This window comes from Chelonia mydas, chromosome 8 (genome assembly GCF_015237465.2).
Source record: "Chelonia mydas isolate rCheMyd1 chromosome 8, rCheMyd1.pri.v2, whole genome shotgun sequence".
Classification (NCBI taxonomy): Eukaryota; Metazoa; Chordata; order Testudines; family Cheloniidae; genus Chelonia; species Chelonia mydas.
The window spans coordinates 83,072,726-83,089,540 of NC_057854.1; the positions used below are offsets into that span (position 1 = coordinate 83,072,726).

Consider the following 16,815-nt stretch of genomic DNA (forward strand, 5'->3'; position numbering starts at 1 on the left):
AACTGGTTGGCAACAGATCTGAGGCAATATGAGGTAGCCAGGTTCCAGACAGTTATAGCAACCTTCTTCTAAATGGCAAGAGCTCCCTCATGCAGGTGTCTTTATGCCCGAGGGTCAGGGCAAGCTGCTCAAAAAGCTCCAGAAATGTAGCTGTCTTCATCTGAAAGTTCTGAACCCACTGTTGGTCATCCCAGATCTGCATGATGATGTGATCCCACCAATCTGTGCTTGTGGCCCTACACCAGAAGCACTGGTCTATGTAGGGAGCATAAGCAGCTATGTTGAGTGTATTGAGCAGTAACAGTCAATATGAGTCTGCCATCCCAGCATACTCTTCCTCCTCTGCCTCCTTCTGCTCCATCATAAAATCTGTCACGTGTCTTTGAGGGGTCAGAAAATGCCACTAAAATGTCCACCAGCACCTCTCAGGTGCTCCACCCTCTTCCTGACAAAGGAGTGAAAGTGCACGCAAGCAAAGTTCTTGAAAAGTTCTCCTCCATATTGCTAGGCAGGATGTGTTGATGGGCTGTTCAAACTTCCTGTAATGTGCAGGGTGGGCAGTAAAGTTTTCCCATAATGCACCACATACAAAGGGTTAGAGTGGCCACATTTCGGGAGGGCACTAGAGAGTCTGAGATATCGTTGGTTTGACTCAGGTCTGTGTGCTGCAGAGTGGACATCAGAACCCGAGGTTTGAGCCCTGGCTAGAAAATTGTTAATGTAGGGTTAAGAATTATTATAGATGCTCAAGCCCCAGGTTCTCTAACACAGGTCAGCTAATTCAAGGCCCACTAACCCTGGGCTTACACTGCACTTACCCTCCACTGCAGCATAGACATACCCCCCAGAGGCTGAAGCTAGTGCAGAATTGGCAGGCAGCTTATTATGTGGCACAGCTTGCTGCCAGTACAGGACATCAGCTTTCCATGATCTGCACTTGTTGCCTATTAGCTTTGAGGTGAACTTTAAGGTGTTAGGGTTGATTTGTTAAATACTAAATGGCATGGGACTTTTCTCCCTGTGTGACATTGCTGACTGTGGCAGTGGCAGACGTGGTCAAGTTGGTATAAAAGAGTTCCTGCCAGGAGCAGAACTCATATACAGAACTTGTTTACCTTGTTTACATTGGAATACCTAAATTTGTTGATCATCTCCGTCAGCTGCAAGAACCATCTATTCACCTAGGATTTCAGAGTGGCAGGGCTATAATAAAGGCTGATATTTGTGAATAAGTAGCTGCTAGTTCAAGTACAATTTATTTTCTTGAATAGAACTGTATTTTTAATTTCTAGAGAAAGTGATTAGAACCTAGCATAAATTCTTTTTTTACAGCAGTATAAATCAAATTAAAATATAGAATTAGAGATGTATATTTAAGGAGATCCCTCCTTATCAAATATTTTTCAAAAATCCAAAGCTTTGTTCTCTTATTAGGCATCACTTCTGTTTAGCCTGAAGCAGAAGTTATGTTTATTCATTATTTTTTCCTCCAGTGATTAGTCTCTTGAACTCCTCTAGCATTTCCCACACCAGCAGAAGAGCCTCAAGTTGTGTAGCACATGCTGGTAAACACTGAGCAAAAGTCAGAGAAACAGCATTTTGGAAGTTTAACACCTGAACTGTTCAAACATTAATCTGTCTCGAATGCTGAGGCACAAACACAGAACAGGGAAAGAACTCCAGGGGTCTGCATTTCTTTACTCTCCAGTGCCCCTGCTCCACAGGGCTTGGCTTTAGAAAGCGCTGTCATTTCTAAAAGCCACACTCCGGAGAAAAGCAAGAGGCCAGTTGAGTGAAGGCTTCTTGCACGATTTATTAGAGCCAGGTGTAGAGGGGGAGAAAAATGACATGGTCAAACAGCAGTGTACATTCTATCAGGATGGTGCACACACATACACACACCCAGCCTAACCCTGGGCTCTGTCCTCTTTCTCCCCACACTCAGGGACTGATGATGATTCAAAGGACTCCAGCGTCTTCCACATTCCCCTCCACAGTTTTTCCCCTATACCTGGGACCCCAGCGCCTCCCTTGCCTTGCCTTCTGCCCCACAGCATGAGCCCTCCCTTGCCTGAACCGGACCATTCCCTCTGCCCTGGTGGCTCTCCTACTTCAAGGAGCGGCCTCCCACCCCCCCCTGCCCCTGGTGTCACTCCAGCCCCCGCCTGGGCCCCAGAATCTCTCACCACCACCACCATTTCCTTCTATCCTAGGCTCTCATCACCGCCATCTGTACCCCCTTGTGAGCCACAACACACATTTGCTCTGCAGGCTCTGACCTTTGCACCTTCCCTCAGAACCGACCACCGTGTGCGCAAGCCTGAGCCTCAGCTGCTTCCCAGTAAACCCCATTTCCCGAGCCGCGATATGTCTCCCCTCAACGACCCCTCCTCCCGCGGCCGGGGTGACCCATGCGCCCCCGCCGGGTCCGCCGCTGCTAGGGCCCGCACGGCCCCGGCCCCAGCCCCAGCCCCGGCCCCGGCCCCGGCTCCACCTCCGGGCCAATTCCTCCTCCTCACCCGGGTGACCCTCAGCGCAGACATCTTGACGGGCGCTGCCACTGAGCACAAACTGCCCCGCAGGCGCGTGGTGGTGGCCGCTGGGCCCCACCTCCCGCGGGCGGGGACGCGGAGCGAGGGGCGGTGCCAGCCAGCCACTGGGCGGGGCTAAAAACTGGGTCCGTTGAATAGCTCGGGGTGGGGCTGGGGCTGGGTCCAGAGTTCCGCGTTCAGCTGCAGCGCAGAGGCAGCGCGCCTGGGGGCCAGCCAGGGCTCACCCCGGGCCCGGAGAAAGGCAGCGCCCCGAGAGCGGCGCTGGGCAGAGGGGGGAAGAGGAGACTGTGGGTGAGAGGGCCAGGCGTGGGTGGGGGTCAGGTTCCGGAGGGGGTTACCTTTTCAGGGGAGACTGAGTCGTCCTCCCCCCATGTTAGCCAAGACAGCCCTGCCTGTTTTGGGTGGGGAGCTTAGAACGGGAATGCATTCGGGGCATGCACCCACTGCATGACTGCTGGGGGTGCGCAGCTGAGAACGGGTATGCTTAACACACACGGCTCAGGCCCTCCTGAACTGGAGAGTGGAGAAGGGAACACCTGACTGGCGCAGTTCACACATCTCACAGCTATTGTTTCAGGCTGTATTCATCTCCATGGGGTATTCTCTTTCAGAGATGAAGCTCAGCCCTATTGTTGAACCACTCCTTGCTGCTGTCAAGTTGCCCTGTGTATGGGTTCATAAGCCACGGTATTAAGGGGTCTCCCAGGAGCACAAAGAGCAGTTTGACTTCCCCTACCATAATCTTCTGGTCGGGGAAGAAAGTCCCTGCTTGTAGCTTCCTGAACAGGCCAGTGTTCTGAGAGATGCTTGTGCCATGCACCTTTCTGGACCTGCCTGCGTTAATGTCCGTGAAACGCCCATGGTGATCCACAAGAGCCTGGAGAACCATAGAGAAATACCCCTTGTGATTAATATACTCGGTGGCCAGGTGGTATGGTGCTAGCATTAGAATATGAATGCCATCTATTGCCCCTCCACAGTTAGGGAAGCCCATTTGTGCAAAGCCATCTACAATGTCACGTTGCCCAGAGTCACGGTCTTTCAGAACAGGATGTGATTAATGGCCCTGCAGACCTCCGTCAACATAAGTCCAACGGTAGACTGCCCCACTCAGAACTGGTGAGTGACCTATATATAGCAGTCTGGAATAGCCATCTTCCACTGTGCAATCACCACGGACTTCTCCAACGGCAGGGCAGCTCTCATTCTTGTGTCCTTGCGCTGCAAGGCTGGGGCAAGCTCATCACACAGTCCCGTGAATATGACTTTCCTTATCCCAAAGTTCTGCAGCCACTGCTCATCATCCCAGACGTGCATGACGATGTGATCCCACCACTCAGTGCTTGTTTCCCGAGCCCAAAAGCAACTTTCCACTGTTGTCAGCATCTCCGTGAATGCCACAAACAATCTCGTTTCGTAGCTACTACACGTGACGAGATCAGTGTCGCACTCCTCTTGCCTTTAAGGAATAACTCCACTGCCACTCATGACATGTTGGTCAGAGCGAGCAGCATACTGGTCAACAGTTCGAGATCCATTTCTGCAGCCCAAAGAGGCAGTGCGCGCAGTACGCAAAACGTTGAAAGATGGCGCCAAATGCGGACGGAAGCACAGGGATTGCTGGGATGTGAAGCAATGCATCACGGGGCATTGGACCAGGACCCATGATACCCCCTCTGCCTTCCCAGAACTCTGAGCAGCAGAAGAGGTACTCTGTGGGATAGCTGCCCAGAGTGCACCACTCCGAATACCACTGCAAGTAACTCCCGGCACTGTAACTCTGCCGGTGTAGACATGCCCTAAGTAACATAAATTACACCAACAGATGTGTCGGTGTGGACAGTGCTAAGTTGGCAAGAGACACTCTCCTGCCAACATAGCTACCGCCGCTGGTTGGGGGTGGTTTAATTATGTAGCCAGCATAGAGCGACTATAAGGGAGATCTTACAGTGGCGCAGCTGCATCCATACAGCTGTGCTGCTTTAAGATCTCTAGTCTAGACTGAGCAAGTGTAGAATGAATGTTGAGTCTGCTTTTGGCTATTTAAAAGCCTGCTGGCACTGCCTCTACGGAAGCTGGATTTGGCCGATTACAATATTGCTATGCTTATAGCCATGTGCTGTACACTCCATAATATTTGTGAAGGGAAGGGTTAAAGCTTCGCTCAGGGCTGGCCCGCAGAGGTTCAGCGTCTGGAGGCTGAGTTTGAACAGCCAGAGACCAGGGCTGTTAGAGGGGCGTAGCACGGAGCCATAAAGATCAGCGATGCCTTGAGGCAGCAATTTGAAGCTGAATGCCACTAATATCTGTTGCGATGCTCGGGAGTGCAGTGCTTGTAATGCTCGGAGGTGATTGGTGCAGATGATGCAATATGTGGGTTTAATATAATTGTATGTTGCTTTGCAGGGCTCTTTTTGCTTATTAATAGAATAAAGATGGCTTTCAGACCAACACAATTCTTTTATTAAAAAACAATAACCAGAGGAGAGTCAAACAAAAAAACCCCACATCAACAGTGAGCGGGTTGGGGAAAGGGAAGGTCCCAGGAGGAGGTGGGGTCCCGGGATGGCTAAAGATTTGTGTATGTCCAGGGATCATATCCAACCTTCTCCTTTGGAGTACAATGCAGCAGGTACTGTACTTCAGCAGGGCCAAACTGCAGAGGGATGGGTGTTGAGTGCAGTGAGTAGTGGGAGTCCGCAACCGAGAGCCAGCGGGCGTGGGAGCGTGTGAGGGGGAGGAGTGGAATGCCACAGGTATAGACTGGAACCAGGTGGTTGATAAGAGTGTGTTGGCAGTGTCCGGGGGGAGCATGGGAAAGAGTTTTGTGATAACGGCTGTAGGGGAAGGTGGGTGCGGAGCTGCTCTGTTTGCAGAGCTAGTATCGTCTGCTTGGCGCTCCATAACCTTTAAGAGCCACTCCGCAGCTTCATTCTGCCGTGCTGCATTCTTCTTTTGGTCCCTTTTCTCGCAGTCCCGCCACTCCTTCAATTCCTGTTTCTCGGCGGCGGAGTGTATCATAACATCATGCAAAAAGACCTCCTTAGTTCTTCTTGGCCGCTTTCTAATTCTGCGCAGCTGTTCAGCCGTAGATAATAAAGAGGGAGGCTGTGCTCCCAAGGTCATCTCTGTGAAGTCTAAACGCAACATTTTACAGAAGCAATATTGTTTGCAACACACACAACACAGATTCAGTGATTTAAAACACAGCCAGTACTCACACACCTGTCACTAACTGGCTGACCCCAGGCAAGCACACGAGCCACAGGACCCCCAAAATGGTGAGTAGCCGCAGGGGAAGGGTAAATCACTTTTCCCAGACACTTCTGTACACTGGGCACATGGCTCTTGGGGAGATCCAGCACTCTAGGGCGGGGGTCTGATAATCATTCCTGTCCCCACACTTTCCACGGGATGTGATCATTATGGAAGATATCTCACTGCTGAGGATGATCAGGGAATCAAGGGAGGGTCTTCTCCAAGACTGCGGCTTCCACTCTGGCCCCTATGCAACTCGACTGTGTGCAGCAATGGTTCCCACTCTACCCCTCATGACGGCACGGTGGCATCGGAAAGTTACCATTAATGGGGCAAGAAACAAAGCAGCTCTGCCGAAGAACCTGTGGCAACGGATTGCCCAGTATCTTCATGAGAGTTTCCTGGAGATCTCTGAGGAAGATTCCCGTGAAGTGAGGAGTCAATCAACAGCCTGTTCCGCCGCTCAGACTAGGCATGCGGAGAGAGACAAGCCTGCTTTCTGCAACCCTCCTGCCCGCAACAACTCGCTTCAGTGATTCCCAAAATCAAATCCACTTACCAGGGGCCTCCTCTCCTGTTTGCGCTTTGCCAAGATCCGACAGCTGTGACTGGCCAGGCTCCTCCAGGGTAGAAAAGAGCTCCTGGCTGCATGCATCTCTGACCTCTCAGGCATCCTCTGCCTCTGGGTCCCCCTCCACATCCTCGTCCAAGATTTCCTCCTCCTGGCTCGGTCCACTCTCCACTGGCACGCGAGCCACCAAAGTATTCACAGTAGTCTTTGCAGTGGAGGTGGGGTTGCTGTCGAATATTGTGTCCAGCTTTTTGTAGAACTGGCAGCTCATGAGCGCACCACTGGAGCAGCGGTTTGCCTCCCGTGCCTTGTGGTAGGAGTTCCGCATCTCCTTCACTTTGACCCTGCACTGCAATGTGTCTTGTTCATGGTCCCTTTCTGTCATGCATCGTGAAATTGGTCTGTAGGTATCATAATTCCTACAGCTGGAGCGCAGCTGGGACTGGACAGCTTTCTCTCCCCAAATGCTGATGAGATCCAGCAGCTCAGCATTGCTCCAAGTGGGAGATCGCCTGGTGCGTGGAGCAGGCATGTCCATCTGGAAAGATGTGCTGAGACCACTGCATGTGTCACTGAGCAAACAGGAAGGGGACTTTCAAACTTCCAAAGGAATTTACGGGGTGGGAATGACTGCTGGTCACCTGAGGGCAGGGCAGCAGACTTCAAACTGATGACCAGAGAGGCGAGAACAGGCATTGTGGGACACCTCCTGGAGGCCAATCACAGCACTGTAATTGACCACGGTGTCTACACTGGCACCGCAGCGCTGTAGCCCCGGCGCAGAAAGCTGTATGCTTCTTGTTGTGGTGATTTTTTTAAAGCGCTGCAACTGCGCAGTTTCTGCGCATGAAGTGGCTTGGCAGTGTGTATACCTCGGGAGTTAAAGCGCAGAAAGCTGCTTTACTGTGCAGAAACTTGCCAGTGTAGACAGGGCCTAAGGAGGGTGTTTTTTCACACCCCTGAGTGACATAAGTTATACTGACAAAAGTGCCAGTAGTCTATGCTAGAAGTGCTATAGTGTGTCTGCTGAAGACGCTTTCTGCTGATGGGAGAGAGCTCTCCTGTCAGCCTAATAAAATCACCTCCCTGAGAGGTGGGAGTCATGTCTGTGGGAGGAGCTCTGTAGTGCTGTCTACACCGGTGCTTAGGTCATACCCCTGAGGGACATAAATTATAATGACATAACCTGTAGTGTAGACAAGCCCCTAGTTAGTTGTGGGAGATGTAATCTAAGTACAGCAGAATATTCAGAAAGCACTGAAACTGTTTTTGATAAGAAAATAAATTACACGTGTGAATGCTCACTGGGAAGGGAGGATGAGTAGGGGGTGCAAGAGTAGGTGGTAATAGGGGTTGGGGTCTGCAGCAAGGGATGGGATGAGGAGGGGATAAATGGGAATGAGTGGTAGGTGAGGGAAGAGGAATTGGGCTCAATTAAGGGGAAGTGGGGGAGAAGAGGAGGGGTTGGAGAATATGAGGGGTAGCAGAGAAAGTTTAGGGTGGGCTGGGCCTGTCAGACTTGGATTCTCCCCTTCTGTGTGTTTGCTAGGATCTAGAGGAGCCCTAGCCCTCTTCAGGGGTCTGAGACCCTCTCCCTGCCCACTGTGTCTTCTGGGATCTGAGGGACCTTGCTTCCTGAGCTTCTGAGCTCCTCTCCCTGTGCCTCCCAGCGGGCTAGGATCTGGGGTGGGGGCACTGAAGGTAATGCAGACTTACACATCTGAAATCCAGAAAATGAATAGTTAATATATACATTTTCCTGATGTGGGGTGAGGGGTGGGGTCAGAGTGTGTGGTGGGGAAGGGACCTGGGCTGGTTTGGAAGAGGGGGCCAGAGTGGATGGATCTGGGGCATGGCTTCCCAGCCTGACTGAAGCAGGGCCTGGGCCTGGGAATCCAAGCTGGAGGTGAGTAGTGGGAATGTGGGGCCTAGCTCAGAATACAGCTCAGGCTACAAAACCAAGGTAACATGCAACTCCCACCCTAGTAAGACACTGCCCATGATATGTGTACACAGCAGCATAGGGCAGAAAATAGCAAGGAGCAATTTCTTACACGTTAATAGCTTCTACTATGCCAGCTAATGGCTTAATGGGAAGGGGAGAGGGAGCTGGAAATGTTGGTGAGGGGAGGGGTATATATTGCAGGGAATGGTTGGGCAGGGGATGAAGAAGGTTTCTCTTATATACTTACAGTTATTATAAGTGCCATGTAATAAAACTGTGATGGTTTTGGGACATAGATTGATGAGATTCTCTCATTGGCCCTGTGAGTAACTATGCATTGCAGGTTTCAGAGTAACAGCCGTGTTAGTCTGTATTCGCAAAAAGAAAAGGAGTACTTGAGCTTATGCTCAAATAAATTGGTTAGTCTCTAAGGTGCCACAAGTACTCCTTTTCTTTTTATGCATTGCAAACATTTCAAAGCAGCACCATTATCCTCATTCCGCTATAACAAAACATAGAGGAGCGGCAAGGAGCACAGAGGACATATATAGCAACTGGGTGGCCACGTGGAAAGAACACTGGACTAGAACCATTCCTAGTCTTGCCACTGGCCTGGTGGGTGACCGTGGGCAGATCACTTCTCTGTGCCTCAGTTTCCTATCTGTAAAATGGGGATAATGACGTAAAGGTCTTTGAGATCTATTTCTGAAAAGCACTATATAAAAACTAGGTCTTTTGACTGCTATCTGGCCACAGTTGTGTATCAGCTGCAGACCTACGTGAGGACTACAACTGTCTAAATGAGCACTCACTCCTACCAACATTTCTCTTTCTGTTTAAAAAAATAGAAAATTAAAGGGCAAAAACTCAAACGTCTGAAAACTAGGAAATACAGAGTTAAGGTAAATTAAAAATACAGTTATGTACATCCTTAACTCTGCTCTGGATGAGCAATGCACCCATGTCACACACGTTCCCACTCTGCCTTTTCACTGTAATGGACAGGCACTACCTGTACTTGTCCTGTGCTCCACCACTGGACCTGCCCCCCAACAGAATACCAAACTTGTAAAATTTAAGAACCATTTTATACCCTTCTATCACCACTTCACATTTGCTCACATGATATCACCTAAATCTGTTCTTTCCCTATCCGTAATTAAATCTACAGACTGCTCTCATATCTCACCAGTGGCAATCCCTGTGGGAAGAAGACCCTAGTGTCCTGATATTGACACATCCTACACAATTCTATATTGAAATGGTGTAGACTGGAACCTCTTTCCTTTGATAACACTCATGGGAGGACTCAGACCCAGATCTCCTCATATCACAGTCACAGCTCTCCCAAGCTTCTCTAGTTTATTCCTCTGCCATTTAAGACAATTACACGTAACAGTGAATGCAGCTGCAGTGCATGAAGATAATTCCCAGTGGCTATTGCCAGCTCCTAGGAAGCAGACTTAAGGTTGCAGGGGCATTCTGTATTATTTGGTTTTCAGAAGGATGAATTTTGTGAACTCCACATGCTGAAAGGGAACAAGCTATCAGCAGGTAACCTTAACACTGTGTTAATGTTTTTTGCCATTTAATTATATGCTAGTTAGAAATGAAGACGTCGATAGGAACTTTGGTTTGGTAGATGAATTAAGAACAGGAAAAATGGCTAAATTTGCTGAATTGTGTTACAGGTATAAAGGACAGTTAGTGTTGTGTCTTTTTTGCTCATTACACAACAAAAATAATGTGAAGATACTACTTGGGCGCAGTTGTCCAGGGGTGCTGGAACAATTTTTATTGTGGGGGTGCTGAGAGCCATTGAACCAAACTGTAAACCCTACATATAATGGAATCCACTTCAAGCCAGGTGATGCAGCGGCAGCACCCCCAACACCCCTAGTTCCAGCACCTATGCAGTTGACTTCCAGATAATTAAGTTTATTAATTGTATGCATACATAAAAGGCCGGGCTTAATGCATATTGCTGCTCTGAGTGGTTTCTGATAGCGTATTTTAAATTGATGTTAATTTCACATAAATTTCCTGGTAAATATGGGGCATTCGATACGAAAGTGGTGGATGCTCTATAGATAAAAAGATTTTGTAAGGATACCTACCTACCTTTGAGCTATATATTAGGACAAACGGCTCACGGACATCATATCATCCTGTAATTACCTACAATACATACATAATTTCTGGACTCCCAAGAAAGGTTTTTGGGGATTTGAATAAAAATGCTCACTAACCACTTTCAAAAGAAATATGCATAGTGAATTCAATTCCTGTATAAATGGCCAAATCTAAAAATAATGTACCAAATAACCTGTTTCCCCCATGTTTTTGCATAAATGTTTGACAGAATCCTCATTTTAAACCAGCTTGCTGAACTGAAGACACATATGCTAGAGAGCAGTTTACATACAGTGTCATTTTAATGGACAGATATTTTAAAACTCCGTGATTGCTTTGATGAGTTTGATAAGCCATGACTGTCAGTAATTTAAAAAAGGGCAATTTTATGTAATAGCTTTGTATGGCCCCACATATCAGATTACTCTTTTGGTGTTTCCTTCATACTGGAATCTTTTCTGTGTTATTTCTTGGAATATGTACATACTGACTGACAAACAGAGGCTGATTCTGATCTCACAAAGGCTTTACATGAGTGTAACTCCTTTGACTTCATTGAGGTCACCCCTGACTTGCACCAATATGATTGGAATCAGAATCAGGTCCATAATCTCATTAACTAGTATCCTATAACTACTTTTGATAGATGCAGTATAGTTGTTGCCATGTTGGTCCCAGGATATTAGAGAGACAAGGTGGGTGAGGTAATTTCTTTTATTGGACCAACTTCTGTTGGTGAGAGAGACAAGCTTTCAAGCCACACAGAGCTCTTTTTCAGGAAACTTGTCTCTCACTAACAGAAGTTGGTCCAATAAAAGATATACCTCACCCACCTTGTCTCTTTACTTTTGAAAGAGGCATTTTTCCAGGTGGAGACACTTGATTAAATAGACAGACAGCTGGTTTTAACTCATTTATCACGACATGTTTCTGTTCTTACAAGAAACATAGTTCAATAAAAGGTCTAGCCACAAGATAGGACTATGTCTTGTTTAAGTAAATCCTCAAGATTTTGGTGTCTGCTGACTATATATTTCTAATGTGCTAATCACCATACTATCTAGGTCGCAAATAAAAGGATTCCAAGTTTCAGTGTTCTCTTGGAAGGGCTAAATCCTAAATAGAATGGTATCCCATAGGCCATCTTCAGGGAAGATATCTAGGTGAAGAAACTCATCAGTCAGTATATTACTGCATCTACTGAGACGATTTAACTACTGGTACTTAATTTATTGAGCAGTCCACCTTTCTATCCATCTATCACCTATTTATCTAGATATTTATCATTGTAATACATGAACACCTCTGAGTGAATTTATCCTCACAACACCACTGTGATATAGGGAATTATTAGTATCCGCATTTTACAGTTTTGGTACTGAGTCACAGAAAAATTAATGGTTGATTTTGATAGCCTTATTCCTACTGAATAGCACCTTACTCCATGTATAGTCCAGCTGTGACTATTCATGGAGTAAGGTGCTAATCAACAGTAGTAAAGGTATCAGAATCTGGCTATAAAGATGGGATTCACAAAGACATTTAGGCACCTAATTTCAATTGAAGCCAATAGGAAGTTAGGTGCCTAAATACTTTTGTGAATCCCACCCTAAGTAACTTTCTCAAGATGACACAGAAGTCTGTGGCAAAACTGTGAATTGTACTCATGCTGTGCATGTCTTACATTGGGACATTTTCTATATCAGTGAAGTCCCTTTGATGTAGCACCCTTCCTTGATTGAGCATGGCTCAAATGAAACTGTAGAAAGCTGCTGTAGAAGTAGAAAGAAAAGTTTTTCAAACAGTGGTAGGACAGTCCCAGTTTTCATAATCTGGCCCTGCATCTTGCACGCTTTTAAAAAATCTTATATTTACTTCTGGTTTGACACAACAATAGTTTGTCCACATCTTTGAGTTTCAATATGGGGACAGGCTGATAAAAATATTTTGTCATGCCCATTAAAAATAAGCAGATGTTCTTACTGACAGTCACAATCTTAACATTACATAAAGCAGAAATGAGAGAGCTGTAAAGAAATAACTCTAAAGAAAAGATATCTACAGCCTGTTATGGGTTCTACACCACTGTGTAATATCCACATTGAGTTGGTTTAAGCACTCAGGCCTAGTTTACACTACATGGTTAGGTCGAAGTAAGCTGCCTCATGTCAACCTAGCTGTGGAAGAGTCTTCCATTAAATTTGGCTCCCACTAACATAAGTGCCTCTCTACTCCAATTTAGCAACACCACCTCCCAGAGCGGCATAGAGACATGGTCGATATAATTAGGTCAACACAGTGTCAGTGTAGACACAGTGTTGCTTACATCGACTCTTACTGGCTTTCAGGTGCCATCTCAGAATACCCCACACTGACAATCCAATTGGTACAAGTGTTACTAGTGAGGATGTGCACCGCCGACACACAGAGCCAAGTGTTCGCGCACACAAACGAGTTAATAACTGTGGTGGCTGTATGGTGATGTAAATTAGGTCGACATAATTTTGTAGTGTAGACATGGCCTCAGGGTCTCCTATGGACCTATCCAGCAAGGGTCCTCTCCTGTTATCATTCACCATGTCCTCCATATGTATAATTATTAAAGTAAAATGGTATGTTTGTGTTTTCCCTTATAGACAAATCCCATAGAATTTAATGGGGATTAAACCAGCTGAATTCTATAGAAATATAATTGGGTTCTATAGACATTACTTTAAAATATCTGTAGATTTGAACAGAAAAGGCTATCCTTCCATTAGGTTTTAAGTCATTCTATAAAATTCTACGGCAGAGATTTAATATTTCAATAAATTTGAAAGCATGGTCCAAAACCCCTGTAGACCAATGACTGTTTTCTATGACATTCAACATCCACAACATCTGGTTTATGAACTAAACTGAACTAAAACAATTGTTTTAAAATCCTGTGCAAACAGTAACAGCTAAGTAAGGTGTTATATATGCTACAAAGATAAAAATGTTTTAAACATGGTTGTTACCCTACCATGTTACAGAATTGTTGATTTGTTTTTTGTTTTTTGATCTTATCTGTGTGAAATAGAAAAAAATTTAACCCTGTTAGGCAGGGAATTTGTTTCACTCCTTCACTTCAATCCTTCATTTCTCTTCCTCAGCCTCAGTACCTTGGCTTCACCTTTGCTAGTGAGCCTACAGTACTTTTTACTGCTCAGTCCTCCTGTGCAAGGGTACGTTTGTTGAGGAGGATGCAGGGAGGAGGAGGGACAGACTGGCCAGTGGAGAGAGGAAGTACAGAGACAAGATCTGGCTTGGGCAGGGACAGTCCTGCTGGAGAAGAAAGACAAGCTGGCTGAGTGTGAGTAGAGTGGGAATAGGGATAGACTGGCTGGAGGGATAGAAGTGGAGACAGGGACACCAGGATGCTGGCCAGGTGATAGTGCTGCTGAAAAGGATCTGGGAGTTCTAGTGGATCACAAATTGAATATGAGTCAACAATGTGATGAAGCTCTGAAAAAGACTTTTCTCATTCTGGGGTATATTAACAGGAATGTTGAATGTAAGACATGGGAAGTAATTATCCAGCACAGTCTGCACTCTGTTAGAGTACTGTGAAAATCCTGGGTACCACGCTTAGGAAAGACATGGACAAACTGGAGAGAGTACAGAGGAGAGCAACAAAAATGATAAAAAGTTTAGAAAACTTTATCTATGAGGAAATGTTAAAAAAACACAGGCATATTTAGTCTTGAGAAAAGAAGTTTGAGAGGGGAACCTGATAGTCTTCAAATATATTAAGGGCTGTTATAAAGAGGACAGTGACCTATTGTTCTCCATGTTCACTGAAGGTAACAAGAAGTAGTAGGCTTAATCTGCAGCAATGGAGATTTAGGTTACATATTAGGAAAACCTTTCTAACTATAAGGGGAGTTAAGCTCTGGAACAGGCTTCCAAGGGAGGTTAGAGAAACCCCATCACTGGAGATTTTTAAGAGCAGATTGAACAAACACCTGTCAGGATGGTCTAGGTCGGGACTGCTCAGGGGGTCGCGAGGTCATTACATGAGGGGTCGTGAGCTGTTGACCTCCACCCCAAACTCCGCTTGCCTCCAGCATTTATAATGGTGTTAGATATATTAAAAAGTGTGTTTAATTTATTAGGGAGGGGTCACACTCAGAGGCTTGTGATGTGAAAGGTGTCGCCAGTAAAAAAGTTTGAGACCCACAGGTCTAGGTTTACTTGATCCTGCCTCAGGATGGGGATAAATTTCATTACTTCTGGAGTTCCTTTCCAGCCCTACATTTCTATGATTCTGTGAATAGGAGGCATCAGCAATAGCTGGGAGGGAGATTAGAAGAAGTCCCCAGTCAGGAGCAGCAGCAGTAGGCAAAGGCAACTCAAAGCTGGGACACTAACCCTCCACACCCCCAAATAATTGCTTCCCCACTGCTATTTTTCATGTCTCCTAGTCAGTGGCAGTGTGGGGTGTTCCATGTCAGACTTCTCCAATGCCTTATCAAGACCCTGAGGCACTCAAACATTGAGGCCCCCAGGAACAGGCTCAATTTGTTCGTGCGGTGTATTGAGGACTGTGTTGGAATTGCAAGCTATCACTTTAAAAGCGGTGGTGTTTCCTGATTCTGCAATCAGAGTCAACCTGGAATGAGCTAGTCTCTAGAACAAGCTAGGGTGAATTACACCTCACTGCCTTAGGGAGCAGACTGCTTTGTTTCTCTCTATTTTTGGTTACTGGGTATTATTGTTCTGGGTTATATGCATCAAAGTAGTGTTACATTGCAACCTTGCAGTAAGATTATTTTATATTTTTATCCAACTTCTTAGTATGCATACCATGAACATAAGAGTTCACATGAGAAGTGAACATGCAAAGAATTTTCTACATCTCTGTAAGGCAGGGTTGAGGCACTTCCAATTGGGATCCTACCAGAATCATCACAGGAGAGAGAAAGACAATCTCTCTCTCTCTCTCTTTCCTTTGCCTGAGCATACAGGCTACCCCTTTGCTAATAAGCCTGCAGTAATTTTACTTATTCCTCCTGTGAGATTTTTTTTTCTGCAGTATAGATTATATATTGCTTAGCCCCGTTCTTTAATACAATAGAACATCCTATTTCATACTAATGCTCAGGAGACCCATGGATTATTGCTGAATTGTGTAAATTAGCAAGTAAACACAATAAAAAATAAGGATAATGCATTGCAAAATATACTCAGTTCATTTATTTTGACAGTTGCAGTCTAGGTCTAATTATGTATGTTAATATTTCCTAAGATGTTATAGAGGTGCTAAGTATTTTTATTATTCTTATTATTGCTAGTAAATGTACTGCAGTATATTTTTTATTTAATTAAGTCTTAGCAATATCAGACCTCACTACAGCATCAGCTATGAAATTTTCATTAGAAGGGGGAGAGTCATCTGGTTTTTCTGTGTGGTCATGTAGTGCAGATGAGTGAGGCTCCAATGCAAAATAAATAAATAAATAAATAAAATTTTTAGCATTGGTATCCTGAAGTCAAAACCGACAGACCAGGATAACTTCAGAATAGGGCAATGTAACAAGCACGGCAGTTTCCCTTTAATTAAATTACTGATTTTTTAAAATATATTAATCATTGAATGTACTATCACAATAGTGACTATAGATAAGGCTGAGATAGAATCTTTATTCTAAGTGGCTGTTTTCAAACTCTTGCAACTTTATCACAAACAGTATTTTCTTTAACTGGATAACAGTTCGAAAGTGATATATGTATTTTGGAAAGTTTAGGAAAAAAGCCTACATGGCTTTTTTCTTCATGTGAAAAGTATACACTGTTTAGTTATAAACATTTTCAGATATTTGTTTTGTTTTGTGCTTGGATAACTCAAACATTGCTTTGTTTCAAAACTTCAGTGAGGACCGATGTTTGTGCCTCATTGTTATTATAAAGCCACATTTGTTCAGTCTTGGAGTTTTTTAGATAGGACACTACGTTTGCCTACGCACATAGTTTAATTTCTTGCCTTAACTTCAGAAAAAAAACACTGAGGTATGTTTATTTGAATATCTAACACACACATTTGAGAATAATGGATAGTAATGGAGACCAATTTAAAACATTCATATTGGATTTATGGAAAAATCTGTACAATTAAAGAGATTCACCCTGCATTCCTGGCACACTCAAAACTTCCATTGACTCTTCACTGGGAATTTTGGACGTACAAAAATGCAGGCTCAATCCACAAATCTCAAACTTTTAATGACACACGTAATGGTACCTTGCACTCCTTTAGCATCTGCCTACTGAGGATCTCAAAACACTTTATACAATGTAAGGAATTTAACCTGAAGTAAGTAGTGATTTTGGCTTAA

General features: G+C 45.2%; 1 protein-coding gene across 2 annotated transcripts in view; it reads right to left on the reverse strand.

The window, feature by feature from the left end:
- ACADM (acyl-CoA dehydrogenase medium chain) overlaps nt 1-2,654 on the reverse strand; it is a 38,116-nt gene extending 35,462 nt beyond the window's left edge. Inside the window, exon 1 of one of the 2 annotated variants that reach the window (XM_037906757.2) lies at nt 2,520-2,654. In XM_037906757.2, coding sequence (XP_037762685.1) covers nt 2,520-2,543 — 24 coding nt within the window. In that variant the 5' untranslated portion in view covers nt 2,544-2,654. Of the gene's footprint in view, nt 1-2,494 lie in introns of both variants that reach the window. The other variant, XM_037906758.2, reaches the window with a different exon arrangement.
- Between the last annotated feature and the right edge of the window lie 14,161 nt (nt 2,655-16,815).